The following is a 26,884-nucleotide window of genomic DNA, read 5'->3' as shown; positions in this document are numbered from 1 at the left end:
TATGGAAATAAACCAGGTCAGGCTTGACTTACACTTGATTATAAACTATAATTTTCCACTTTTAGGCTGGCAGTTCATAATAAGACCCCATGCAACCAATTTATTGGTTTATAGAGGAAACACTACACTTCCTGAGTGGGTGAAGGGAAGCAATACAGGAAAGAGAAACCAAAACAAATATGGAGAGAGCAGACATTAAATCAGGGGCCACAATCAAAAGATGCTGTGTATGTGCTTTTTTGAATAAAGTGATCAAGAACCAGGTCAGTAACGATTACAATAAAAGGTTTGCAAGTCTCATATAATTCCAGGTTTATTTTCATGCTGTGGCCATGAAAGGATTGACAGTTTCCAGTGATATATGGCGTTGTTAAATGCAACTTTTTATATGTTAAATTGGCATTTTTATGGTGTTAGCTTTACTCTTTTGTATTGGCGATTCCCTACACACCGTATTAAGTCATTGTTTAATATTTTGGTCTGCTGTTTCTGTGATATGTCCTCCACAACAGGAACCTGCCAGGCCAGGGGTTAGTGATGTTATACCATCATTGTTATTCTTCATAGTTAAATACAACTAATGTGAGTTGTAATTCCTAGCCATGTGGGACTTCAGGTAGCCACACCTAAATCTGATAGCTGGAGCTTTTATTAGAAAGCAGAGTGACCACAGTGATGCGGTACCGTGGCTCTCTCTAAATCCACTTCTTGCACATTGGATTAAGGATGGAAATGTCAGCTTTGACATTTGAGCTCTTCACCTTAACATGCAAATAAATCTCTCAATGATAAGACAATCATCTTAATGTTTTATTTACATTATCAGTGAATCTCAAACTATGTTTTTTCTTCTGGTAGGTAATTCCAGTTGAATAGGTGAGGACCATAATTGTGTACTACTAGGACAAGACAAGTCCCCACAAAACCTAATGAGCTGATTAAGTCACATCATCATGGCACTGCAGAAATTAAATGTTTATACCCATCTTTACATTAATGTCAGCATGTTTGCAATGTATTGTAGACACATCCATAGGATCATAAGGTGCTTAATTACTGTGCGTACACTAGCCTCACCAGTGTACAGCAACTGTGTCGAAACCAGTAGAGGTGATGATAAGGATGGTTTCATTTCAATAGACAATTTCATTGCTAAAGCTTGGGACTATAATGGACACTATCTACATGACTAACCGCTAAGCAAATGGGCCTGAATTAAATGAAATAAATGTGAATATTAAGTTGTCCAGTAGAGAAACTGCCTGATGTAAAAGGCTTGGGCAGTAAACAGTAAAGGCTACCACCTAGTGGCCATGTGAATAGTAGAATTAGGGGCAGTCTGATTTGTTGGTTATAGAGATATACTGTATACTGAATCAAACATTTTATGCAAAAAGATGGTTCACAAGTTCACTTTACTCATTTGTATTGCCAAGAAACAAGTTTCATCTCACTTATTGATTAATGTCTTTAATGCAAAATAATGAAAAATAAATCCAGTAATGTATTGTACAATATAAATCTACTAAAAGAATATATATATATATAATCAGGCCATCTCACCATAACAAATGATAATAATGATGCAAATTTAAGGGGAAAATAAGATAAACAGTTAAGTCAAGTAAAGTCCGAGTAGAGAAAGTGCTTCAAGCAAATAAAACACCTCAACTAGAACCAGTGTGGATGAGCAGTTGAAACAGTACTGTCATATTATGAGGAGTTCAGGGATGCGTCATTGTTGCTGTTAGTTCCTCACATCGCATACCTCTCAGTCCATTCTTTGGCTACTTGGTGGTACCTAAAGAGAAGTAGAACGAGTTTTTCAAGAGTAAATGACTGCTTTAAGTATTTCCTCATTACAAATTATTTTGCTTTTGTATTTACCTTGGTCGGTCTGATTTGTAGACATGCGCAATGTCTGGGACTAGTGGATCATCTGGATTTGGGTCACATAGCAAGGAGAATATGGATAATAAAACTAGAAGAGATAGACCAAAAATTAGTATGCATACAAGTTTCAATAAGATTAAAAAACACTTCCAACTTATTAATTAATTCCCCATATGCCCATTTAAATACAAATGGACAAGCTTTGAGTCCATCCATCTTTATATCAAAATCTAATTAGTTTAGTTTCTTGAAAAAAGCATATGTTTAACTATTACTTTGATCACAGATATTTGAACATCCCCCTTGTTCAAATTATGCAGCACAGAATGTACAATTTAGATATTTTCATTGTTTCAAAGGGACAAAAGCTAACAGGGTTGCGAGGTTAATTAGCCCTGAAACTCCCATTACCTGTGTTCATAGAGGCTGGGAATCAATAATTGCAAAGAGGCTTCACTGCCTTGTTATTTTTAATGGAACTCAACAAACCCATCTATTGCGTTCCCTCGCCAGATTACATTCTGCCCAAACATCCTAATTTACCCTTTAAGAATGTAAAATATCTCAAATTAAAATCTTTGTGACTTCTAAGTAAATCTTAGGTACAAACCAGATTCTACACAGTGCTCTTGTAATGTACAACACTGTATAGGCAAAATGAAGATAATACTGACCTTTTGATACTGTAAGAGCAGGCGACCACTGCGACCTCAAGATGTCAAGGCAGATGCTACCATTGCTGTCGATGTTTGGGTGGAAATTTTTGTTGTAAAGGGAACCTATTAAAACAACAAACAAAGCATGAATAGAAAAAATGAACCTTTGATCACGTGAGCGGGGCTGCATCTAACAATTCATTTTTGATTAATCGTCTGTTCTATAAAATAGTTCAGCAAATAGTGAAAAAATGCCTGTTATAACAAAGTGGTGTAGTTTTAAGCTACTAAATCTCTAAAACAAATATTCTTACCTTTGGTGGTTTAAAGGGATAGTCAGAGGAAAGTTGAACAGAGAGAGGAATACTCCTCCATGATATGGGCTGTCATTCTAAAATTGAGAGGAAAATTATTGTTATATTATGCATAATACTGTTTGGAATAAAATACTATTTGTTTTGAGAGAGAGCAACCATATATTTAGATTATTTGTTAAGACTTATTTTCTTTGTTTAAAGTATGTTATTATGGTATTTCCCTTTCCTATTGTCTTAGCTATGCCATGGGCTATAGAGACTAACACTGGGATAGAGTGTGCCAGTCTGTGCTTTCAATACAGAAAAGAAAGGGCTGTAAAGTCAACATAAAACACCATTGTCTAAAGATCCAGAAGAAGCTTGGTTTTTTTAAAAAATCTCGGAAACTAATCCAGAAAAAGCTCACTGGTCCCTTGATGGTAGCTTGCCAGTGAAAAACTAAAAGAGACAAAGATGACAACACAATATGTGTGAACATTTCTTAGTATCAAATGTTTATACCCACAAATCAGTAATACTAAGACACGGTCCCTACAGTACAACAATAATGCTTAACTAGAATGACGGTCGCAGATAACAGCATTACAGTAAAGAAAATGACAGGCATTTTAAACTTACACTCACCCCCTAAAGGTCCAGCTGAAAATGAAGATGCAGGGTCGTTCCCTCAGTCTTCCAACTCCTGTACAAAATGAACAAACAAGATGTTAGAGTTGAAAAATATGCTATCAAGGTAACGTTAGATGGTTGACTGGCTAACGTTATAGCATCGTTTCCCCGCATCGCCCCAACCTTTTTCTGTACATTTAAATAAATAAGCGGAAAACTTACCTTCTTTAGTCTCTTAAGAGCCATGGCAAATCTTTCAGGGAGGTTAAGCGACGCTACGGTGTTACCTTTGGCAGCTGTCAGCTACAGCTACGCTCACTTTATACCTAACTGGTCTTACTTGTTTTGACAAATTGGTTATTCTGTGTGGCTGTGTAGCAACAAGGCTGTAAAGCCTTGTGCAACAGCTCATAGTATATAATCCTGCAGGCTTCTTCTTCTTATTCTCCATCTTCCGTACAAAAGTTTGGCGTGTAACTTGTCCCGCAGCGTTACAAGCACACCCGTCAAAATACATCAAAATGTGCGGCCTGGTCGGGAATCATGTGCTATGATCTTTCTCAGAGATTCGCCCAGCGGTTACCACGGGAACCGAGCAAAACGGTGAGAAATCTCCCCATAGAGATGAATGCGTTTTGGGTGTGGAGAGAGCATTAAAACACTCAAACTTAGGCCCAGACTGACTCGTCATACTTCAACACAAAAAAAATATTCGAGGTTTAAAACGTTAACAGAACTCTGGACTAATTTGGGCCAAATGGGCATTTTGATAGCTAGCACAGATTTCATGACATCAGAGTTTAAGTTTCAGGAAAATTTAAGCATTTTTCAGATTTTATAATGGGTGTGTATTGGAATGGAATGTTCAGACTTAGAGTGGGTGATGTCATCGCCAGAGTGCAGATGAGATGGAAAATCTTCTGTAATTTTCCCAAACAACTTGCTCCTATCTCCACAATTTTCACTCTTCATAAACCATTTTGTGGCAAAAAAGTAGGAAATGTTGTGGCGGTCGTAGACATGGGTCTATGGAATCCAACAGACGTACACATTTGACTCCATGTGCCTGAAAGCAACATGAACTCCAACCAACTGCTCCATTAGACTCAATGTTAATTCTGACGACAATTTCTCAAAGAAAGCAGATAGTACCAGATTTCTAATCTGCTCTGAAGCTCACATTTAAAAAAACAAACAAACATGAAAAGTACATATCTGTGCTCGTCAGAGTCTTATCTTTCGGAAGATATCAATATCTTGTCCATTGGAATCATGGTTTTACGATTGTAGGTAAGAGTTTGACAGCTAGTTTTGTTCAAAATCAGTGTCTGCTCTCATCTCTTAATAAGTCCACCCAGGTGCTCCCTCACCATGGCAACCAGTGACACATGCAATGAAGCATGAGCGCACGCAGTGTGTGTGCGTGTGACCTATGAATCTCTCATACAGAGATGAGAGGAGCGATAGCTCTTCATTCTCAAGTGATCTTGTGGTCACATTTCAAACACCACAAAAAAAATTTATCAATGCAATGGGCAGTCTTTTCTCTCTATTGATAATATTATTATTAACCCCAAACTAACCCTCATGGTCACCAGTGTACAGCAACTGTGTCGAAACCAGTAGAGGTGATGATAAGGATGGTTTAATTTCAATAGACAATTTCATTGCTAAAGCTTGGGACTATAATGGACACTATCTACATGACTAACCGCTTAGCAAATAGGCCTGAATTAAATTAATTAAATGTGAATATTAAGTTGTCCAGTAGAGAAACTGCCTGATGTAAAAGGCTTGGGCAGTAAACAGTAAAGGCTACCACCTAGTGGCCATGTGAATAGTAGAATTAGGGGCAGTCTGATTTGTTGGTTATAGAGATATACTGTATACTGAATCAAACATTTTATGCAACAAGATGGTTCACAAGTTCACTTTACTCATGTGTATTGCCAAGAAAGAAGTTTCAACTCACTTATTGATTAATGTCTTTAATGCAAAATAATGCAAAATAAATCCAGTAATGTCTTGTACAATATAAATCTAAAAGAAAAATATAATCAGGCCATCTCACCACAACAAATCATAATAATGATGCAAATTTAAGGGGAAAATAAGATAAACAGTAAAAACAGTTAAGTCAAGTAAAGTCCGAGTAGAGAAAGTGCTTCAAGCTAATAAAACACCTCAACTAGAACCAGTGTGGATGAGCAGTTGAAGCAGTACTGTCACATTATGAGGAGTTCTGGGATGCGTCATTGTTGCTGTTAGTTCCTCACATCGCATACTTCCGAGTCCATTCTTTGGCTAATTCGTTGTACCTAAAGAGAAATGAGAAGCAGGACGAGTTTTTCATAGAGAATTGACTGCTTTAAGTATTTCCTCATTACAAATGATTTTGCTTTTGTATTTACCTTGGTCGGTCTGATTTGTAGATGTGCGCAATGTCTGGGACTAGTGGATCATCTGGATTTGGGTCACATAGCAAGGAGCATATGGATAATAAAACTGGAAGAAATAGACCAAAAATTAGTATGCATACAAGTTTCAGTTAGATTAAAAACCACTTCCAACTTATTAATTAATTACCCATATGCCAATTTAAATACAAATGGACAAGCTTTGATTTCATCCATCTTCATATCAAAATATCATAAATTTTGTTTCTTGAAAAAAGTGTATGTTTAACTATTACTTTGATCACAGATATTTGAACATCCCCCTGTTGCTAATGAAATTATACAGCACAAAATGTAAATTTTGATATTTTCATTGTTTCATAGGGACAAAAGCTAAGGTTCAGAGGTTCATTTTGAGATAATTAGCCCTGAAACTCCCGTTACCTGTGTTCATAGAGGCTGGGAATCAATAATTGTTTCTCCAAAGAGGCTTCACTGCCTTGTTATTTTTGACGGAATTCAACAAACCCATCTATTGCGTTCCCTCGCCAGATTACATTCTGCCCAAACATCCTAATTTACCCTTCAAGCATGTAAAATATCTAAAATTAAAATCTTTGTGACTTCTAAGTAAATCTTAGGTACAAACCAGATTCTACACAGTGCTCTTGTAATGTACTTCACCCTACTGTACAGGCAAAATGAAGATAATACTGACCTTTTGATACTGTAAGAGCAGGCGACCACTGCGACCTCAAGATGTCAAGGCAGATGCTACCATTGCTGTTGATGTTTGGGTGGTAAATTTTCGTTGTAAAGGAAAGCTATAAAAAACAAAGCATGAATAGAAAAAATTACCCTTTGATCACATGAGCGGGGCTGCATTTATCAATAATTTTTTGATTAATCGTCTGTTCTATAAAATAGTTCAGCAAATAGTGAAAAATGCCTGTTATAACAAAGTGGTGTAGTTTTGAGCTACTGAATCTCTAAGATAGATTCTTACCTTTGGTGGTTTAAAGGGATAGTCAGTGGGAAAATGGTAAGAGAGGAAGAATATCCCTCCATGATATGGGCTGTCATTCTAAAATGGAGAGGAAAATTATTGTTAAATTATGCCTAATACTGTTTGGAATAAAATACTATTTTTTTTGAGAGAGCAACCATATATTTAGATTATTTGTTAAGACTTATTTTCTTTGTTTAAAGTACAGTACCAGTCAAAAGTTTGGACACACCTTCTCATTCAATTGTTTTCTTTATTTTTATTTTTTCCTACATTGTAGATTAATATTGAAGACATTCAAACTATGAAGGAACACATATGGAATTATGTGGTAAACAAACGCTCAACAAACCAGAATATGTTTTATATTTTAGATTCTTCAAAGTAGTTGAATGAGAAGGTGTGTCCAAACTTTTGACTGGTACTGTATGTTATTATGGTATTTCCCTTGTCCTATTGTCTTAGCTATGCCATGGGCTATAGAGACTAACACTGGGATAGAGTGTGCCAGTGTGTGCTTTCAATACAGAAAAGAAAGGGCTGTAAAGTCAACATAAAACACCACTGTCTAAAGATCCAGAAGAAGCTTGGTTTAAAAAATCTCGTAGAAACTAATCCAGAAAAAGCTCACCGGTCCCATGATGGTCGCTTGCCAGTGGAACACTAAAAGAGACAAAGATGACAACACAATCTGTGTGAACATTTGTTAGCATCAAGGCTTTATACCCACAGATGAGTCATACTGAAACACAGTCCCTACAGTCCAACAATAATGCTCAACTAGCCATGTCACACTTACAGTCATCCCCTACAGGTCCAGCTGAACATGAAGCTGGAGGGTCTTTCCCCAAGTCTTGCAACTCCTGTAGAAAATGAACAAAACAACATGTTAAGAGTTTGACAGGTAACTGTAATGAACCATGCATTGCTTCAAACAAAACAATCTTTAAATGTAAACGAATGTCAACGAACAGCTGATTAAATCATGTTGAAGAGCAGCCAAAGACACACACACGCACAGGGCGTTGACACTGCTTGTGTGCTAGGCCAACTTTAACTCGTAGTTAGCTGGAAGGTAGCTCACTTCAGTGTAACTACTTAACTTAATGTCAGCTAACTGGGTTTTAGGAAGAAGAGTCCTCGTTGGTGACATGCATATGATGGCAGTAAAAAGCTGTCTAGTGAATTCATTAACCTGTGTTACGTTAGGTTAACAAAGAAAGATGCTATCAAGCGGTGGCTGGTTGGCTGGCTAGCGTCATAGCCTCGTTTCCCCGCATCGCCCCGACCTTTTCCTGTGCATTAAAATAAATAAGAAACTTACCTTCTTTATTCTCTTCAGAGCCATGGCAGATCTTACAGGGAGGTTAAGCGACGCTATGGTGTTACCTTTGACAGCTGTCAGCTACAGCTACGCTCACTTTATGCCTAACTGGTCTTATTTGTTTTGACAAACTGGTTATTCTGTGTGGTTGTGTAAATAACCAGTTTGTCCGGTATGACCTGTTAGGCATAATGACCGGTTAGACACTTTATGCCTCAGGTCTTACTTGTTTTGAGAAATTGGTTATTCTGTGTGGCTGTGTAGCAACAAGGCTGTCACATTTTAAACACATACAACACATACAAACATAGCTTTAAACATGGCTCCACATTATATTTAATTAAAACCAACCAACTGAAGTCTTGGAGAAGAGACGCAGTGTAAGGATTTTGATGCTAGCATGGTGATAGCTTTGGTTAAGCAGGACAAAATGGCTGACATATAAAATTGTTTAATGGGATTTAACTCTGTGAGAAAGGCGGCCTTCATGAACTTGATAATTTGATTGACAGAGGTTGAACTATACAAAATGGCTGACATTTAAGATTGTTTCGTGTGATTTTACAGAATTGAATGCACTGTAGGTTGATAATGTGCTGCTCGCTGCTTTAATTCATATCTGTTGTGACCGACTGGCTTCTACCACACACACACACACACACACATAAAACATATCAACATAGGGTGGGGTCGAGGATGATTCCGAGGTTGCGGGCCTGGGCGGAGGGGGTGACGATGGAGCCATCAATGTTGAGAGAGAAGGTCAGGGCTGAGCGGGTGAGGGAGTTAGGGCCGATGATGAGTATTTCAGATTTATTGCAGTTGAGTTTGAGAAAGTTCTGTTGCATCCATGATTTTATATCAGTGAGACAGGTGGTGAGAGTGGAGTGGGTGACTGAGGTGATGGTCTTGGAGGAGAAGTAGAGTTGGGTGTCGTCAGCGTAGCAGTGGAAATGGAGACCATGACGACGGATGATTTGTCCAAGGGGAAGGATGTAAATGATGAAGAGGAGGGGACCAAGCACAGAACCTTGGGGGACACCGTGGGTGACTGGGGAGGTGGAGGATTTACAGTTGTTTATGGCAATGAATTGATGTCGGTCTGAGAGATATGAGGTGAACCAGGAGAGGGCAGTGCCAGTTATGCCAAGGGAGTGCTGGAGACGTGAGAGGAGGATGGAGTGGTTGATGGTGTCGAAGGCGGCGCTGAGGTCAAGGAGGATGAGGATGGTGAATCAGCAGAGAGAAGTATGTCATTTGTGATTTTCAGTAGGGCGGTTTATGTGCTGTGTTTTGAACGGAAGCCGGATTGGAAGGGTTCGTAGAGATTATGGAGATTGAGGTGGGACTTGAGTTGTGATGCAACAGCTCTCTCAAGGACTTTGGACAGGTAGGGGAGGTTGGAGATGGGCCGGTAGTTGTTGGGGATGTCGGGGTCAAGACCAGGTTTTTTCAGTACAGGGGTGACAGCAGCGAGCTTGAGTGGGGGCGGTACGAGACCAGAGGACAGTGAGGAGTTGATGATGTTGGTGATGAGAGGGGAGAGTGAGGGGAGGCAGGCCTTGACTAAGGAAGAGGGGAGGGGGTCAAGGGCACAGGTGGAAGTCTTCATGCTGGAGACTATGGAGGAGAGGTCCGTTTCAGTGATTGAACTGAAGGATGAGAGTGAGTGGCTTGGAAGTAGGGGAGGGTCATGTTGAGGGCAGGGGGAGGGGGCAGCCAGCTGGTTGTGTATTGTGATGATTTTGTCATTGAAGAAGGATAGAAATGAGTTGCGCCACTGGCTAGAGGGGACCAAACTTCCATTCTTGGTGTGGACGGACCATAAGAACCTGGAATACATCCGCACCGCCAAAAGACTGAACTCCCGACAGGCCCGGTGGTCCCTCTTTTCACGAGGTTCCACTTCACCCTGTCATATCGCCCCGGTTCTCGCAACATCAAGCCCGATGCCCTCTCCCGCCAGTTTCAGGAGGTGGAGGAGCCGATTCCGTGTCCTATCTCCATTCTTCCGGACTCCTGCCAAGTTGCGGTCCTCAACTGGGAGGTCGAGGAGTCAGTGAGGGCCGCGATGGAGGGTCAACCCGGTCCTAGCGCCTGCCCTTCCAACCGCCTGTTCGTTCCTCAAGCTCTTTGGTCCGACGTTCTCCAGTGGGCTCACTCCTCCAAACTTACCTGCCATCCGGGCATCCAGCGAACCCAGGACGTCCTGCGACAGCGCTTCTGGTGGTCCTCACTTCCCGAGGACACCAGGGAGTTTGTCAACGCCTGCCCGACCTGCAACCAACACAAGCCCTCTCACCAGGCTCCCGCGGGTCTCCTGCTTCCTCTTCCAGTACCCCATCGTCCATGGTCACACATCTCCCTGGACTTCGTCACCGGGTTGCCCACGTCCGAAGGCAACACCGCCATCCTGACGGTGGTCGATCGGTTCAGTAAAGTGGCCCACTTCATCCCTCTGCCGAAACTCCCCTCTGCTAAAGAGACCGCTGAACTCATCTCCCTCCATGTCTTCCGCCTACATGGGATCCCGGTCGACGTCGTCTCTGACCGGGGTACCCAGTTCACCTCAATATTCTGGAGGGAGTTCTGTACGTTGCTGGGAGCCACCATAAGCCTGTCCTCTGGGTTCCACCCACAGTCCAATGGTCAGACTGAGCGGAAGAACCAGGAAATGGAGACCGCACTACGATGCTTGGTTTCCCGGAATCCTACTTCCTGGTCCCGACAGCTGTTGTGGGTGGAGTGTGCGCATAACACCCTGACCAGTTCCGCCACTGGCCTATCCCCCTTCCAGTGCGCGTACAGCTTCCAACCTCCTTTGTTCCCCGCACTGGAGAAGGAGGTTTCCTGCCCTTCGGTCCAGACCTTCATCCGCCGTTGCCAACAGACCTGGACGAGAGCCAGAACAGCCCTGCTTCGGTCCGCCGACCGCTACTCAAAGGCGGCCAACCGACACCGCACTCCAGCCCCCATCTATCAAGTGGGGGATAAGGTGTGGCTGTCAACCTGGGACCTACCCCTTCGGGTAGAATCAAAGAAGCTGGGTCCTAAGTTCATCGGTCCGTTCGAGGTCGAAAGGGTCATCAACCTGGCAGCCAAGGTGGAGGAGAGTGAGGGGAGGTTGATGGACTTGATGTTCCGGAATGTTATGGTGCGATTCTGCTTAACATGGGGGGTGGGGATGTCTATGTCCAAGGTGATAGCCAGGTGGTCAGTGTCTGCTCTCATCTCTTAATTAGTCCACCCAGGTGCTCCCTCACCATGGCAACCAGTGACACATGCACAGAAGCATGAGTGCACGCAGTGTGTGTGCGTGTGACCTATGAATCTCTCAAGCCAGCTGTGTGCTGGGGTGTCCACTGGATACTGTGGAGGTGGTGGGAGACAGGAGGATGATGGCCAAGCTGTCATCCCTGATGAACAACATGTCCCACCCCATGTGGGACGCCCTGGCAGCTCTGTACAGCTGCTTCAGCCACCGGCTGCTTCACCCCCGGTGTGTGAAGGAGAGGTACCGCAGGTCCTTCCTTCCTGCTGCTGTCCGGCTGCACAACCAGCTCTGCTCCCAGCGGACCACATGACATTAATGACATTAATACACTAATACACTGTGCAATACAACATTTATAATAATCTCTGTCTGTATATATAGTTTTTACTGTGGATTCTCTACTGTTCTGTTTTTTACTGCTCATTTGCTAATTTATTTATAATACTAATTTTGTTCTTTGTTTTTATTTGTTTTATTTACTATGTCTCTTGTTTTGCGCTATCCTCTTTGCTGCTGTAATCCTGTAAATTTCCCCGCTGCGGGACTAATAAAGGGTTATCTTATCTTATCTTATCTCTCTTATCTTATACAGAGATGAGAGGAGCGAAACCTCTTCATTCTCAAGTGATCTCGTGGTCACATTTCAAACACCACAAACATAAAAAATATATCAATGCAATGGGCAGTCTTTTCTCTCTATTGATAATATTATTAACCCCAAACTAACCCTCATGGTCACATTTTAAACACATACAACACATACAAACATAGCTTTAAACATGGCTCCACATTATATTTAATCAAAACCAACCAACTGAAGTCTTGGAGAAGAGACGCAGTGTAGGGATTTTGATGCTAGCATGGTGATAGCTTTGGTTAAGCAGGACAAAATGGCTGACATATAAAATTGTTTAATGGGATTTAACTCTGTGAGAAAGGCAGCCTTCATGAACTTGATAATTTGATTGACAGAGGTTGAACTATACAAAATGGCTGACATTTAAGATTGTTTCGTGTGATTTTACGGAATTGAATGCACTGTAGGTTGATAATGTGCTGCTCGCTGCTTTAATTCATATCTGTTGTGACCGACTGGCTTCTACCACACACACACACACACACACACACACAAAACATATCAACATAAAAATTACATCAACGCGTTTGGCAGAGTCTTTTCTCTCTGTTGATAATATTATTTATGCGATTGGACTTACTTTTTTTTTCAAATGAACCCCAAACTAACCCTAAATTAACCTCATTGATACAGCTGTCTCAGAACTGTTAATATATGCAACGTCTTCGGGCAGTAGCAGCCACACAGTCAAAATTTCTTGCGAAATTCTTCATCATCGAACAAAAACGCATCATCGAACAAAGCCCTTTGTTCGAACAAAGCCTTTTGTTCGATGATGAAGAATGGAGCGGTGCATTGTGGGGATTTTAGTTTTCAGACGGGTTCACCTTAACATACAGGTTACAAGGTTTTTATTTGTCATTGTATAACGAAATTTAGTTTGTAGTCCCAATTTGCTACTTAGAAAAGAAAACAAACAACAATGAGGATGAACTACGCCGGAGGAAAGAAGCTGAAGTCATGAGGTTCGCCAGCTGATACTTCTGTATCTCTTTGTAGACGGCAGCAGGATTAACAGGTTGTGGCTGGGGCCGGGTTTTGTCTTTTAATATCCCCTTTACTCTTCGCAGGCTCCTCTTCTCACCAATAACACTGATGCTCAGTAGATTGTTGCTAATGTTGTTCTGGGCATTCCTTTTAATCACCCGTTGTAGAGCCCTCCTTTCATGTGACATAACTCATGCCAGTTTGTGATGTTTGCAGTCAGGATGCTTTCTATTGCTCCACTGTAAAAGTTGACAAGAACTTGACACGGCCACTTTAGTTTCCAAAAGAAATACAGCTGTTCTCAAGCTTTCTTCACCAGAATGGAGAGGTGTGATGACCATGTTGGGTTGTTTGTGATGCTGATTCCCAGAAACTTAAAGCTCTTAACTTTCTCCATTTTAGCTCCATTGTGATGATGTGATTAAGTCACATCATAGCACTGCATAAATTAAATGTTTATACCCATCTTTACATTAATGTCAGCATGTTTGCAATGTATTGTAGACACATCCATAGGATCATAAGGTGCTTAATTACTGTGCGTACACTAGCCTCACCAGTGTACAGCAACTGTGTCGAAACCAGCAGAGGTGATGATAAGGATGGTTTAATTTCAATAGAGAATTTCATTGCTAAAGCTTGGGACTATAATGGACACTATCTACATGACTAACCACTTAGCAAATGGGCCTGAATTAAATGAAATAAATGTGAATATTAAGTTGTCCAGTAGAGAAACTGCCTGATGTAAAAGGCTTGGGCAGTAAACAGTAAAGGCTACCACCTAGTGGCCATGTGAATAGTAGAATTAGGGGCAGTCTGATTTGTTGGTTATAGAGATATACTGTATACTGAATCAAACATTTTATGCAACAAGATGGTTCACAAGTTCACTTTACTCATTTGTATTGCCAAGAAACAAGTTTCAACTCACTTATTGATTAATGTCTTTAATGCAAAATAATGAAAAATAAATCCAGTAATGTCTTGTACAATATAAATCTAAAAGAAAAATATAATCAGGCCATCTCACCACAACAAATGATAATAATGACGCAAATTTAAGGGGAAAATAAGATAAACAGTAAAAACAGTTAAGTCAAGTAAAGTCCGAGTAGAGAAAGTGCTTCAAGCAAATAAAACACCTCAACTAGAACCAGTGTGGATGAGCAGTTGAAACAGTACTGTCATATTATGAGGAGTTCTGGGATGCGTCATTGTTGCTGTTAGTTCCTCACATCGCATACCTCTCAGTCCATTCTTTGGCTACTTGGTTGTACCTAAAGAGAAGTAGAACGAGTTTTTCCAAGAGTAAATGACTGCTTTAAGTATTTCCTCATTACAAATGATTTTGCTTTTGTATTTACCTTGGTCGGTCTGATTTGTAGATGTGCGCAATGTCTGGGACTAGTGGATCATCTGGATTTGGGTCACATAGCAAGGAGCATATGGATAATAAAACTGGAAGAAATAGACCAAAAATTAGTATGCATACAAGTTTCAGTTAGATTAAAAACCACTTCCAACTTATTAATTAATTACCCATATGCATGAAGATAATACTGACCTTTTGATACTGTAAGAGCAGGCGACCACTGCGACCTCAAGATGTCAAGGCAGATGCTACCATTGCTGTTGATGTTTGGGTGGTAAATTTTCGTTGTAAAGGCAAGCTATAAAAAACAAAGCATGAATAGAAAAAATTACCTTTTGATCACGTGAGCGGGGCTGCATTTAACAATTCATTTTTTGATTAATCGTCTGTTCTATAAAATAGTTCAGCAAATAGTGAAAAATGCCTGTTATAACAAAGTGGTGTAGTTTTGAGCTACTGAATCTCTAAGATAAATATTCTTACCTTTGGTGGTTTAAAGGGATAGTCAGTGGGAAAATGGACAGAGAGGAAGAATACCCCTCCATGATATGGGCTGTCATTCTAAAATGGAGAGGAAAATTATTGTTAAATTATGCCTAATACTGTTTGGAATAAAATACTATTTATTTTGAGAGAGCAACCATATATTTAGATTAATTGTTAAGACTTATTTTCTTTGTTTAAAGTACAGTACCAATAAAAAGTTTGGACACACCTTCTCATTCAATTGTTTTCTTTATTTTTATTTTTTCCTACATTGTAGATTAATATTGAAGACATCCAAACTATGAAGGAACACATATGGAATTATGTGGTAAACAAACACATGCTCAACAAACCAGAATATGTTTTATATTTTAGATTCTTCAAAGTAGTTGAATGAGAAGGTGTGTCCAAACTTTTGACTGGTACTGTGTGTTATTATGGTATTTCCCTTGTCCTATTGTCTTAGCTATGCCATGGGCTATAGAGACTAACACTGGGATAGAGTGTGCCAGTGTGTGCTTTCAATACAGAGAAGAAAGGGCTGTAAAGTCAACATAAAACATCATTGTCTAAAGATCCAGAAGAAGCTTGGTTTAAAAAAAAATTATCTCGTAGAAACTAATCCAGAAAAAGCTCACCGGTCCCGTGATGGTCGCTTGCCAGTGGAACACTAAAAGAGACAAAGATGACAACACAATCTGTGTGAACATTTCTTAACATCAAGGCTTTATACCCACAGATGAGTCATACTAAAACACAGTCCCTACAGTCCAACAATAATGCTCAACTAGCCATGTCACACTTACAGTCATCCCCTACAGGTCCAGCTGAACATGAAGCTGGAGGGTCTTTTCCCAAGTCTTGCAACTCCTGTAGAAAATGAACAAAACAACATGTTAAGAGTTTGACAGCTAACTGTAACGAACCATGCATTGCTTCAAACAAAACAATCTTTAAATGTAAACGAATGTCAACGAACAGCTGATTAAATCATGTTGAAGAGCAGCCAAAGACACACACACGCACAGGGCGTTGACACTGCTTGTGTGCTAGGCCAACTTTAGCTCGTAGTTAGCTGGAAGGTAGCTCACTTCAGTGTAACTACTTAACTTAATGTCAGCTAACTGGGTTTTAGGAAGAAGAGTCCTCGTTGGTGACATGCATATGATGGCAGTAAAAAGCTGTCTAGTGAATTCATTAACCTGTGTTACGTTAGGTTAGCAAAGAAAGATGCTATCAAGCTAGCAGTGGCTGGTTGGCTGGCTAGCGTCATAGCCTCGTTTCCCCGCATCGCCCCGACCTTTTCCTGTGCATTAAAATAAATAAGAAACTTACCTTCTTTATTCTCTTCAGAGCCATGGCAGATCTTACAGGGAGGTTAAGCGACGCTACGGTGTTACCTTTGACAGCTGTCAGCTACAGCTACGCTCACTTTTATGCCTTACCGGTCTTATTTGTTTTGACAAAACTGGTTATTTCTTTTGTTTCCGCGTTTTTGTTCGATGATGAAGAATGGAGCGGTGCATTGTGGGAGTTCGAGTTTTCATCCGGGTTCACCGTGACACGCAGGTCACAAGGTTGTTATGTGTCACTGTATGACGAAATTTAGTTTGTAGTCCCAATTGCTACTTAGTAAAGAAAACAAACAACAATAAAAAATAAAAACTCTATTATACAGTACCTGTCAAAAGTTTGGACACACCTTCTCATTAAATGGTTTTTCTTTATTTTTATTTTTATTTTTTTCTACATTGTAGATTAACATTGAAGACATCCAAACTATGAAGGAACACATATGGAATAATATGGTTAACAAACAAATGCTCAACAGTACTTTTGACTGGTACTGCAGATATATATATATATATATATATATATATATATATATATATATATATATATATATACAGTACCAGTCAAAAGTTTGGACACACCTTCTCATTCAATGGTTTTTAAAACTTTATTTTTATTTTTTTTTACATTGTAGATTAATATTTGCAGACATCCAAACTATGAAGGAACAAATTATGTGGAAAACAAACAAATGCTCAACAGTACTTTTGACTGGTATATATATATATCTTATATATATATATTTATATGTCATTGTATATAAATTTAGTTTGTATCCCTTTTTGCTACTTAGAAAAGTACCAGTCAAAAGTTTGGACACACCTTCTCATTCAACTACTTTGAAGAATCTAAAATATAAAACATATTCTGGTTTGTTGAGCATTTGTTTGTTTACCACATAATTCCATATGTGTTGCTTCATAGTTTGGATGTCTTCAGTATTAATCTACAATGTAGAAAAAAATAAAAAATAAAGAAAAACCATTGAATGAGAAGGTGCGTCCAAACTTTTGACTGGTACTGTACATGGAGGGTGGAGGATGAATTAAGGAGTCTTATAGCCGGAGGAAAGAAGGTTTTTATTTGTCATTGTATAACGAAATTTAGTTTGTAGTCCCAGTTTGCTACTTAGAAAAGAAAACAAACAACAATGAGGATGAATTAAGCCGGAGGAAAGAAGCTGAAGTCATGAGGTTCGCCAGCTGATACTTCTGTATCTCTTTGTAGACGGCAGCAGGATTAACAGGTTGTGGCTGGGGTGGGTTTTGTTTTTTAATATCCCCTTTAATAATAATAATAATAATAATAATAATGCTGGATTTTATTTATATAGCACACTTTAAAATACAATGAAAACTCAAGGTGCTCCTTTTCATGTGACATAACTCATGCCAGTTTGTGATGTTTGCAGTCAGGATGCTTTCTATTGCTCCTCTGTAAAAGTTGACAAGAACTTGACACAGCCACTTTGTTTACTTTAGTTTCCAAAAGAAATACAGCTGTTCTTGAGCTTTCATTATCAGGATGGAGAGGTGTGATGACCATGTCAGGTAGTTTCTGATTCTGATTCCCAGGAACTTAAAGCTATTAACTTGCTCCATTATAGCTCCATTGATGTTGACATGGGGAGATCATATTTGCCTCTTTTTTTCTAAAATCAACAATCGGCTGCTTCAATTTACTGATGTTGAGCAGTAGATTGTTTAATGAGCACCAATCTGCAAGGTTGTTGATTTCCTCTCTTTTTTAAATGTCAGGACTTCTAGCTACTGGATAATCATAGTCTTTCTTTGACAGATATGTTAAATGTAATATGTACAAAAATATAATAGATGAAAGATATAATTGTATAGTATAACCAACACTGAGGACATTCTTATTTGTGTTTCTTTATTAGACTTTAATAAAGACTTCAGGGTGAGGGAAAATTTAGGAATGGCATAATCTTTACTATTAAATATTGGTGTATTAAAACAAGGCAAACAAACTTTATTTATATTATACCTTACCAACACAGAGGCTAAAACAACTGTTTAAAATATAATGAAATGGATGCTTAAATGTATTGAAATAGAATAAAAATAACTCACAAAAATACACAAAATATTGGTAAAAGAAGAAATAAAAGTGACAGTAATAATACAGAGCAGTAATAAATGTCCCCATTTAATAAAGGAAATGAAAGTGCAGCGGAGAATATAACCAATCCAAGGCGCAAGATAATAAGGAAGTATTTAATTTAGATTTGAGAGTGGCTAAAATTGGTTGATTCTATCTGCAGTACAGTGGCTAAATCCAACATGGTGTTTGGTTTTGACTCAAGGCACTTCTAGCTGACTGCTTCTTAAAGATCTAAGGGGCCCCACTGGGTTTACATTCTTCAAGCATATCAGAGATGGATTTTTGCCCTCAACACCAGCACTTTAAAAGAATATGTAACTACGTAACGGGAAACCAGTGCAAAGATGTAAGAATGGTCCTTGCAGCAGGATCCTGAAGGGATCTGTAGGGAAACCAAACAAACGAACGTTGCTAAAGTCCATCCTGCTGAGATGAAGGCATGAACCAGTTTCTTCAAATCTTCTATGGATACGAAGCTGTTTGTAGATCCGATGCAAAATGATACAATTGTTGCCTTGATGTGGTTGCTGAAGCTCAAATCTGATTCCGTTATAACACCAACATTTCTATACCAGCTGTATCCATGAAGTAAGTTTAGAGTTATCTGCGGGATTACAGGATTTGGCCTTAAGGCATGTTCAATAATAGAGGCCAAATAACTCTGGGAGATTCTGCATGTCGTACTGATTGGCTCAGATTCATGTTTGCAAAAGTAAGCAACCATCTAAACCAACTGCAGACTATAGCAGACAGCCATACTTTGTTGTGCAGTCCATAACAGGCTGCATCTGCAAGTTATTTAGTCAGTCAAGCCAGAATGAATATGGCTGATCAAAAAATAACTTTCTCAATCATTTCCCAATAAGTTTAAGATTTGACAGTGATGTATTTTGTATGGAAGCAGCTTCTGCTTGCATGTTTTTATGGATAGATTAAATTAATTTGGAAAAGCTACAGCACATAAACAGATGATTACCATAAAAGACGATGAGATAAAAAGAAAATATTGCAAAGATGAGATGAAATATTGACATCAGTTGAATCAGTATCCCCCGAGGCGGAAACATGTTTTTTTGTTCGGCGTCGTAAATACTGATCTTCATAAAGCTGTTATAAACTCATCCATTATGGTTGGACATTATTGTAATACTGATGTTCCAGCTCACAGGGAAATCGAGCGGACCTAATGTTTAGGTCCATCTTGCAGAGAGTGAAAGTCCCGAGAGAGCAAAGTGGTAGACGAACAAACATGCAGATACATACAGTACATATGGAGAAGGGGCCCATCTGTCAACTTTCACGCCTGGACTGCTGCAAAGCTCAAAGTCACAGATTGCAGCAAATTAATAGATTTTCTATTTACAGCACTGGATGCATTGAATCACAGTAACTCAGCTAATTTCTAACATTTTGTTGTCAGTGCAGTCAGTTACATGTACATTGCTTTTAAATACAAGTGCTGGGTTCGAGTAAAATACCTTATTTTATGTGGGTGAAAAATTAATTTTTAACTCCTCTGCATAAGCAACTATACATATTTCTGAAATATTGCTAATTCGGTTTCTTTGGGATTAAAATTCTGCTAAAATATTGTAAGAAAGAAAAGACTAATACTGGATGACCTTTCAGAAGCAGCCCTGATTTTGACAATTGTTTATTACTGATTTGCATTTTAGAGTTAAAACAAAGACACAATTTAAAAAGATCTGTTCGCTCCTTTAATTTTTCATCTACATGTAATTTATTCTTGGGTGTTTTAAAGAAGACAGTTCATCTTTAAATATAGTTGTTTTGGCACAACAACTGTGGCTCAGAATTTATTTTAATTACCTTGTTGGCGAGAAAACAAAAAGGAAACCTGATGTTGAAACACAAAGTGTCAATGATCTAATGAGGCACTTGTAAACTCCATGGTCATTCAGAAAAAATGTCAATACAACAGTGTAAAAAATGGCATTTAAAGTCCTGCATTCCAAATTTCACAAAAAAGTCTGTATAATCAGCAAAATTAACCTAAATTATAAGCATACAAGTGTCAAATCCAGATAAATGAGCTCTGCCAGTGTATACACATTATTTGCCTATGCAATTGGATCATTTTGAATGATAATTGAATAGTAATGCATTATTATGTACTAATTATCATGGACTTTAATCCTGTAACAGGCTCTATTTATATAGTGTTGGTCAGCTTAATTCACTACATAACTGCATTGTGTTTTTAATCCTTTTGTAAGTTTATGTGAAATGTGGTGGAGTAGAAATATAAAGAAGCGTAAACCTTAAATAGCCTACTGAAGTAGAGCACAAGTTCCTCAGAGTGCTGTAAACGTGGTCATTTACTTACTGCTGAATATGAATAAACATCCAACTGCGAAAACAGTAGTAGTCTACACACAGTACCAGTCAAAAGTTTGGACACACCTTCTCATTCAACTACTTAGAAGAATCTAAAATATAATGTTGAGCATTCGTTTGTTTACCACATAATTCCATATGTGTTAATTCATAGTTTGGATGTCTTCAATATTAATCTACAGTGTAGAAAAATACCCCTCCATGATATGGGCTGTCATTCTAAAATGGAGAGGAAAATGATTGTTAAATTATGCCTAATACTGTTTGGAATAAAATACTATTTGTTTTGAGAGAGCAACCATATATTTAGATTATTTGTTAAGACTTATTTTCTTTGTTTAAAGTACAGTACCAGTCAAAAGTTTGGACACACCTTCTCATTCAATGGTTTTTCTTTATTTTTATTTTTTCCTACATTGTAGATTAATATTGAAGACATCCAAACTATGAAGGAACACATATGGAATTATGTGGTAAACAAACAAATGCTCAACAAACCAGAATATGTTTTATATTTTAAGATTCTTCAAAGTAGTTGAATGAGAAGGTGTGTCCAAACTTTTGACTGGTACTGTATTCAAGACAGTTACATCCCCTGGTTCAGAAGAAAATGGTAAAATAAAACCACTGCTTTCATTTTGTCCCCTCTTGACCTTTTTGATAAAGATTGCAAGTGCGGATATATTCTATCTGGACCAACATATGGCCGCAGTGAATAGCAATATACTCTTCTTGGCAAAAAAAAGTAGCTGCATGTCTCCAAAAACGGGTTGCAATTTATTCCTCACACGCGATTGGTCACGGATCGATGCGCGTTCGCGGCGCTCCGAGGTGGCGCGCCCGTGCTTCTGAGCATCGTTCGGAGGGGGAGAGAGAGGAGCGACAGAGACGGAGAGAGAGAGAGAGAGAGAAAAGAGAAAGAGAGGGAGAGAGAGAAAGAGAGCCGTGCCACACCAAGTGTCCACCGAATGTCTGCCTCTGCACGGTGCCAATGAACCATCCTCGCATTCCTATGTCTGCCAGTTGACATACTGAACGTGAAGGACCAGGTTTCCACCTCTGCAAGGATTCAGGACTCCCACAGCGGGCTGCACGTTTTTTTTCTCTCTCCAGGTAACAACCCCCCCTCTCCATCCCCTCCTTCCCCTCCCCTCCCTCCCCTCTTTCTGCTCCGGTGCCCGATGTCGCTGTGTTGTCAGTGTATTCACGCGTTATTCGTGATTAAGGTACCATAACAGGCGAAGGCGTTTTTTTTTTTTTTTTTTTTTTTTTTTTTTTTTTTTTTTTTTTTTTTTTTTGCAGTAGCTGTCCAAGGTGCTGAAACGGGGTGGTGAGAAAAAAAAACACACAGCATAGTAGAGATGACGGCAGGTTTCATGACTCCGCTGTTTGCCTGCTATAGGGCTATTTAGTGTTGCAGACTAAACCTCTCCAGGATGTCGTGTGGGTGTCGCGCAGGGAAGAACAGAAGGATGAAGCTGTAGCGTGCACACGATATATCTGTTACATTTGCAAACATCTTGCACGCTCTGCACCGACTGGATGTGTCAGAGCTGCATTGTACCTCCTCCAGGGACGGTGTGTTGTTGTTGTTGTTGTTTTTTTTTTTTTTTTTTTTACTGCATTTATCGTTGTCAGGGTCCGGGTCTTCACCTCCCCTTATCTTGTCCATTACAATCTTAAGGATGCATGGTGCCATGTAGGACTCGAGGGTTGCTGCTGAATCCTCTGATATCAACAAACAGTAAAAGATGATCCTTTTTTTCTGTCTTTTTTTGTTAGTGCACAATGAATGTAACCGAGAAAAAAAAAGAGTAATAGTCCTACATGGTACCAATCAAGTTTAACTTTTTTGTCCCATTTACTGGGAATTCAAATTGTGCTAGTAAACATATCTTGTGCAAAACCACCTTGCTTAAAAAAAAAAAATGTCCTTGTCAAGACCTTGTGAAATGTAAACACATGTTGGGTATATTTGAGCTCTGCACATCTGTTCCATGAGGAAATGTCAAACACATTGAAACGTGATCCACGCCACAAGTTATGTAAATTGCTCTCTTCTTCATGGCAACGTAAAGGCAAGTCACGTTCAGGCCCCATTGTTCTTCTGATGGACCAAAATATCCATTCTGTCCACAACAGGAGCACCTGACATTTCCTGTGGCAGATTTACTCACTGGATCATGGCACAGACCAACAGCGGTGGGCAGGGGACCAACGGGGTAGCGGATGAGTCCCCCAACATGATAGTGTACAGAAAGGTAAGGCAGCTGCTATTTATAGTCTGTGTGTGTGTGTGTGTGTGTGTGTGTGTGTGTGTGTGTGTGTGTGTGTGTGTGTGAGAGTGTGAGCGTGTCTCGTTTTTATCAATTTACTTAACGATGAGCTCTGCAATGGAAATTGCTATTACTAATGGCGAGACAGTGTTCTTGTGCCACGGTTGATTTAGAGTTGTAATGCCACGCCAGCTTGATGAGAGCACGGAGAGAACATGCAATTATACTCCCCCAACATGTATGCCATGCAAGTAGATTCAGATCACACTCTCGTCTCTCTCTCACACACACACACACACACACACACACACACACACACACACACACACACACACACACACACACACACACACACACACACACAGACAGACACACACACACACACACACACACACACACACACACACACACACACACACACACACACACACACACACACACACACACACACACACACACACACACACACACACACACACTCCAGTTAAACCATCAGCTTTTACTGCGAACATGTTGGAGGATGGATTTTTAACTGACTGACATTAATGAAACCAAAAGGAAGCCACAGGCTTTTTAAACATTGTTCATTACACTGTGAGAATTAGAGAAAGGGAGGGGAGAGAACTCACCCACTGCTGAGACACCTTAATGCAGCACGGCTCCAAACATCAAATGGACTAATAAAATAATAATATGCAGGGAAGATAGCATTTTAACAGTTCTAACAGTTTACTTTGAGGCCCAATTGTAGTTATATATATATATATATATATATATATATATATACACATATATGTATTATTCATACTAATTTATTTTTAATCTTTTCTTCTCCCTTGACAAAAACAGCAAAATGTAAGATTAACCTACAAATTAACTGTTCTAAAATGAGCTTTTACTACCATCAGGAGAGGCTTCTGTTCCCTGGTGGTGTGATTATTGTCTGTGGTGTATTGTATAGTAAGCGTATTTTCGGACATCTTTTAGTACAACCCATGCTCTATGTCTTGCATGTCTTGCACATAAAATCAAATACCTAGTTCACTCATCCCAGGTGTCATAATTCTATAATCAAGTGACGCTACATTCTAGTTTATGGTGTTCTGCAAATGTATTAAATATCCACAGTATCACTCCAGAGCAACAACAGCTGTTTGTAGGTGGACATTGCCTGACGGGCAGTGTACTGTTTGACTCCATTCTCAGATACACAGATGAAGTGATCATTTTCTCATCTTACTTGTGGATGACTCAAGCGTTGAGTGAATTTCTTCATTTCATTCTCTTCACCCTTCAGCGAATGCTCCCATTCCATCTGTGACAGCATCTGCACGCCAGGAAGAGGATACGCGTAGCATGATATCATAGATTGACGGTCTTTTATAGCACTCGCAGCGTGTTAGGCGATGTTACTGCCAGCGTGGAACAAGATTTGCTGGAAGTGCTGCTAAGCAGAAATGTTTTTAGAAAAGGTTGTTTTTTATTTTCTAAGTCACAATTTTCATCTTCCACAAGCAGGACGAGTGGTCCATAAACTAGCCTGTTGATAAGTAGGCCAAAGAGTGAGGATAATGGGGATAGATTCATGTGACTGGTTTTGTCATCCCTTGTAATTTTAGAGGAAACCATATCTCTTATTAAATATAATTTTAAGCGGAGACAGCCCAGGGGAGTAGGGTAAAAAAATAACACCAATAGTATTACCATGAAACCTCCCCAGTTGATTCCTTACATTACGACAATTACAAATTGTTTGTGTAACAAATTGCACATTGTACATGTACATTAGGGCAATATATTATCAAGTACGTGCTTATTTTGCATACATTTCCGTGACAGGAATCTGACCCTTTGATAAAAACCAGTTTCAAAATTCTTATTTTCATTTTGTCGACATATTAGAGTCAAAGGTTTTTATATGAGAATTTGGATATCTGTTTTAATCACTCCATAAATCAGAAAATACAGCCTTTAAAATGTTGTACAAATCACGCTATGACTGATATATGAACAAAACCCCACTATAAAGACTCACAAAGTATAGACAGGAATAGGACAAAAACAATAATTTTGAGAAAACAGCCTTAAAGATATGTATTGTTAATTCCACGCATTTTGCAAGACTCTACAGGTGAATAAGGTAAAAAGAAATGTAACAAATAGATACCAGCATGAAACTTCCCCATTGATTACTTACCTTTTTTGCATTACTTATATTATTACATTTATTATTATATATGCAAAATGTGTAGTCTCAAAGAAGACATGTTATGGTAGCAAAATAGCCAGAAATATCAAATTGACCAATGAATGAAAAACAATGTTTTTGCCTGGGGTATCTCCCCTTAATATGAAACCGTATCAAAATATGCTACAGCATGAAAGCTAGTCTGTATATTGTATATTAAATATTGACTTTAAGGTCTTTCCAGCTATTCAATTACATGTGATGTCTCTTCCTTTTTCCTGCTATTGATCTAAAAGTCCAGCTTTTTCGATCATGCCTTGAAGGATCTGTGTCACCAAGCATGCAAATGAGAAAAACATCAGTAGCTTGTGTGTTTACTTTGCAGCTTTAACCCTCAGAAACCAAACTTAAAAGTTGTTATTTTATTTCTCTTCAAAATGATGATGCAATATTTTAGACTTAAGGGTCTGTTTGTTCTCAAATGTTTGGTCAGATTAATATCTTAGTCATGAAGCTCTCCTGCATCATCCAGTTCTTCACTTCCCAACACTTGACCACACATGGCCGCAGCTTGGCTCTGTGCACTGAATGACCTAGATACACTGCAGAGTGAAAGAACATGGTGAGGGCAGAAAGGATGAAATTGTGTTTCTGGAGTGGGTTTAATTCAAAACTGCAATTTGAAGAGCGCTGTCTGGAGACGCGTGGATACGGCCAGGATGAACAGGTGCCCCAAACGCTTTTCAGATGAAGATGACTTGGCAGAGGTGTTGCAACCCACACTGACTGGTCCTCGCTTAACAGGCTCAATTCTCAAGTGGGAAACATGCTTTTATGTTCTGTTTTGCTGTTCAGACATCTTGTGCAGGAATATGATAAATAAACGGAGTAAACACTTTATAAAATGTTGATATTAAGCGCATTTACTCGACATTTAAAAAGGTGCAACTAGTGCATAGAGTGCTGTAGGAATGAGTCATAATACCCGTTAATGAGTTTGCATTTTTGCACTGCCTGTCTGTGGTTAAGAAGTTTAAGATATTTTAATGTTTTGTTCTACAATATAAAATACATCAGTAAATACCCCTCTTGTGAATTATGAAGCTTTTACGTGTCTCAAAAAAAGCCGGTTGCTAACAAGTGGCTAATTGAGACTACTAAACGTCATCATGCAGCCTTGATGTGTTTATACTCACGCTCATGCAACCTCAGTGTAGTTTTGTGTATAGCCTAAAGTTAGCTTTTTACTTCTGCCGATTGGATTCCCGCTTCAAAAATCATAGAAGTGGTGTTCATTTGTGAAGATGTTGTTGACCAAAAACGGGTTAGCATCAAAAACGTTTGTTTGCCACAAAGCTTATTTTCTTCAATAAACCTAAATTCAACTCAAAAATCCCATTGGCTTTTGGTTGAGGGAACCAGTGCGATGCTTCGGCTCACAAAGATACGTCCACCATGCAGCCCTCTATAGTAGTTGAAGGATTACGTAATATGAGCAGAGGGAGCTTTATGGTTAAGGATTGCAGATACTGGTATGATAGTCTTTCCACTGGGAGCATGGCTACATCCTTGAACTCCCTCAGTCTCTTTTTTTTTGTTCCTCTCGGGTCAATCCACCCCTCCACTCC

General features: G+C 39.2%; 3 protein-coding genes and 1 pseudogene across 3 annotated transcripts in view; 1 reads left to right on the top strand and 3 right to left on the bottom strand.

Annotated features, from left to right (window-relative positions):
• Nucleotides 1-1,635: 1,635 nt before the first annotated feature.
• Nucleotides 1,636-3,721, bottom strand: LOC129091976 (ubiquitin-conjugating enzyme E2 D4-like; annotated as a pseudogene).
• A 1,853-nt stretch (nucleotides 3,722-5,574) lies between these two features.
• LOC129091975 (ubiquitin-conjugating enzyme E2-17 kDa-like) lies at nucleotides 5,575-8,295 on the bottom strand. Its single transcript, XM_054599698.1, has 7 exons — nucleotides 8,202-8,295; nucleotides 7,677-7,740; nucleotides 7,509-7,540; nucleotides 6,878-6,955; nucleotides 6,590-6,695; nucleotides 5,887-5,980; nucleotides 5,575-5,793 (listed from the first exon to the last, which is right to left on the bottom strand). Exons 1-7 carry the CDS (start codon nucleotides 8,223-8,225, stop codon nucleotides 5,748-5,750), a joined length of 444 nt encoding a protein of 147 aa, XP_054455673.1. The 5' UTR covers nucleotides 8,226-8,295; the 3' UTR covers nucleotides 5,575-5,747.
• A 5,721-nt stretch (nucleotides 8,296-14,016) lies between these two features.
• Nucleotides 14,017-16,481, bottom strand: LOC129091974 (ubiquitin-conjugating enzyme E2 2-like). The gene is made up of 7 exons (XM_054599697.1): nucleotides 16,296-16,481; nucleotides 15,767-15,830; nucleotides 15,599-15,630; nucleotides 14,958-15,035; nucleotides 14,667-14,772; nucleotides 14,467-14,560; nucleotides 14,017-14,379 (listed from the first exon to the last, which is right to left on the bottom strand). Exons 1-7 carry the CDS (start codon nucleotides 16,317-16,319, stop codon nucleotides 14,334-14,336), a joined length of 444 nt encoding a protein of 147 aa, XP_054455672.1. The 5' UTR covers nucleotides 16,320-16,481; the 3' UTR covers nucleotides 14,017-14,333.
• A 6,494-nt stretch (nucleotides 16,482-22,975) lies between these two features.
• rgs7a (regulator of G protein signaling 7a) overlaps nucleotides 22,976-26,884 on the top strand; it is a 50,424-nt gene continuing 46,515 nt past the window's right edge. Inside the window, exon 1 of the mRNA XM_054599820.1 lies at nucleotides 22,976-23,053. Coding sequence (XP_054455795.1) covers nucleotides 22,976-23,053 — 78 coding nt within the window. The remainder of the gene's footprint in view (nucleotides 23,054-26,884) is intronic.

The sequence above is a fragment of the Anoplopoma fimbria genome, chromosome 6 (genome assembly GCF_027596085.1).
Source record: "Anoplopoma fimbria isolate UVic2021 breed Golden Eagle Sablefish chromosome 6, Afim_UVic_2022, whole genome shotgun sequence".
NCBI classification, from domain to species: domain Eukaryota; kingdom Metazoa; phylum Chordata; class Actinopteri; order Perciformes; family Anoplopomatidae; genus Anoplopoma; species Anoplopoma fimbria.
The sequence above is the reverse complement of the archived record's forward strand: the minus strand, read 5'-3'. Positions and strand labels throughout refer to the sequence as shown.

Coding starts and splice junctions, on each gene's coding strand:
- LOC129091975 (XM_054599698.1), bottom strand. CDS start 8,225: ATGGCTCTGAAGAGAATAAAGAAG. Junction 5,981..6,589: donor TGCTCTTACAGTATCAAAAG/GTCAGTATTATC, acceptor TATTTCTTCCAG/TTTTATTATCCATATGCTCC. Junction 5,794..5,886: donor TACAAATCAGACCGACCAAG/GTAAATACAAAA, acceptor ATTTCTCTTTAG/GTACAACGAATTAGCCAAAG.
- LOC129091974 (XM_054599697.1), bottom strand. CDS start 16,319: ATGGCTCTGAAGAGAATAAAGAAG. Junction 15,831..16,295: donor CTCTGAAGAGAATAAAGAAG/GTAAGTTTCTTA, acceptor CATTTTCTACAG/GAGTTGCAAGACTTGGGAAA. Junction 14,773..14,957: donor ATCCCTTTAAACCACCAAAG/GTAAGAATATTT, acceptor TGTTTTTTATAG/CTTGCCTTTACAACGAAAAT.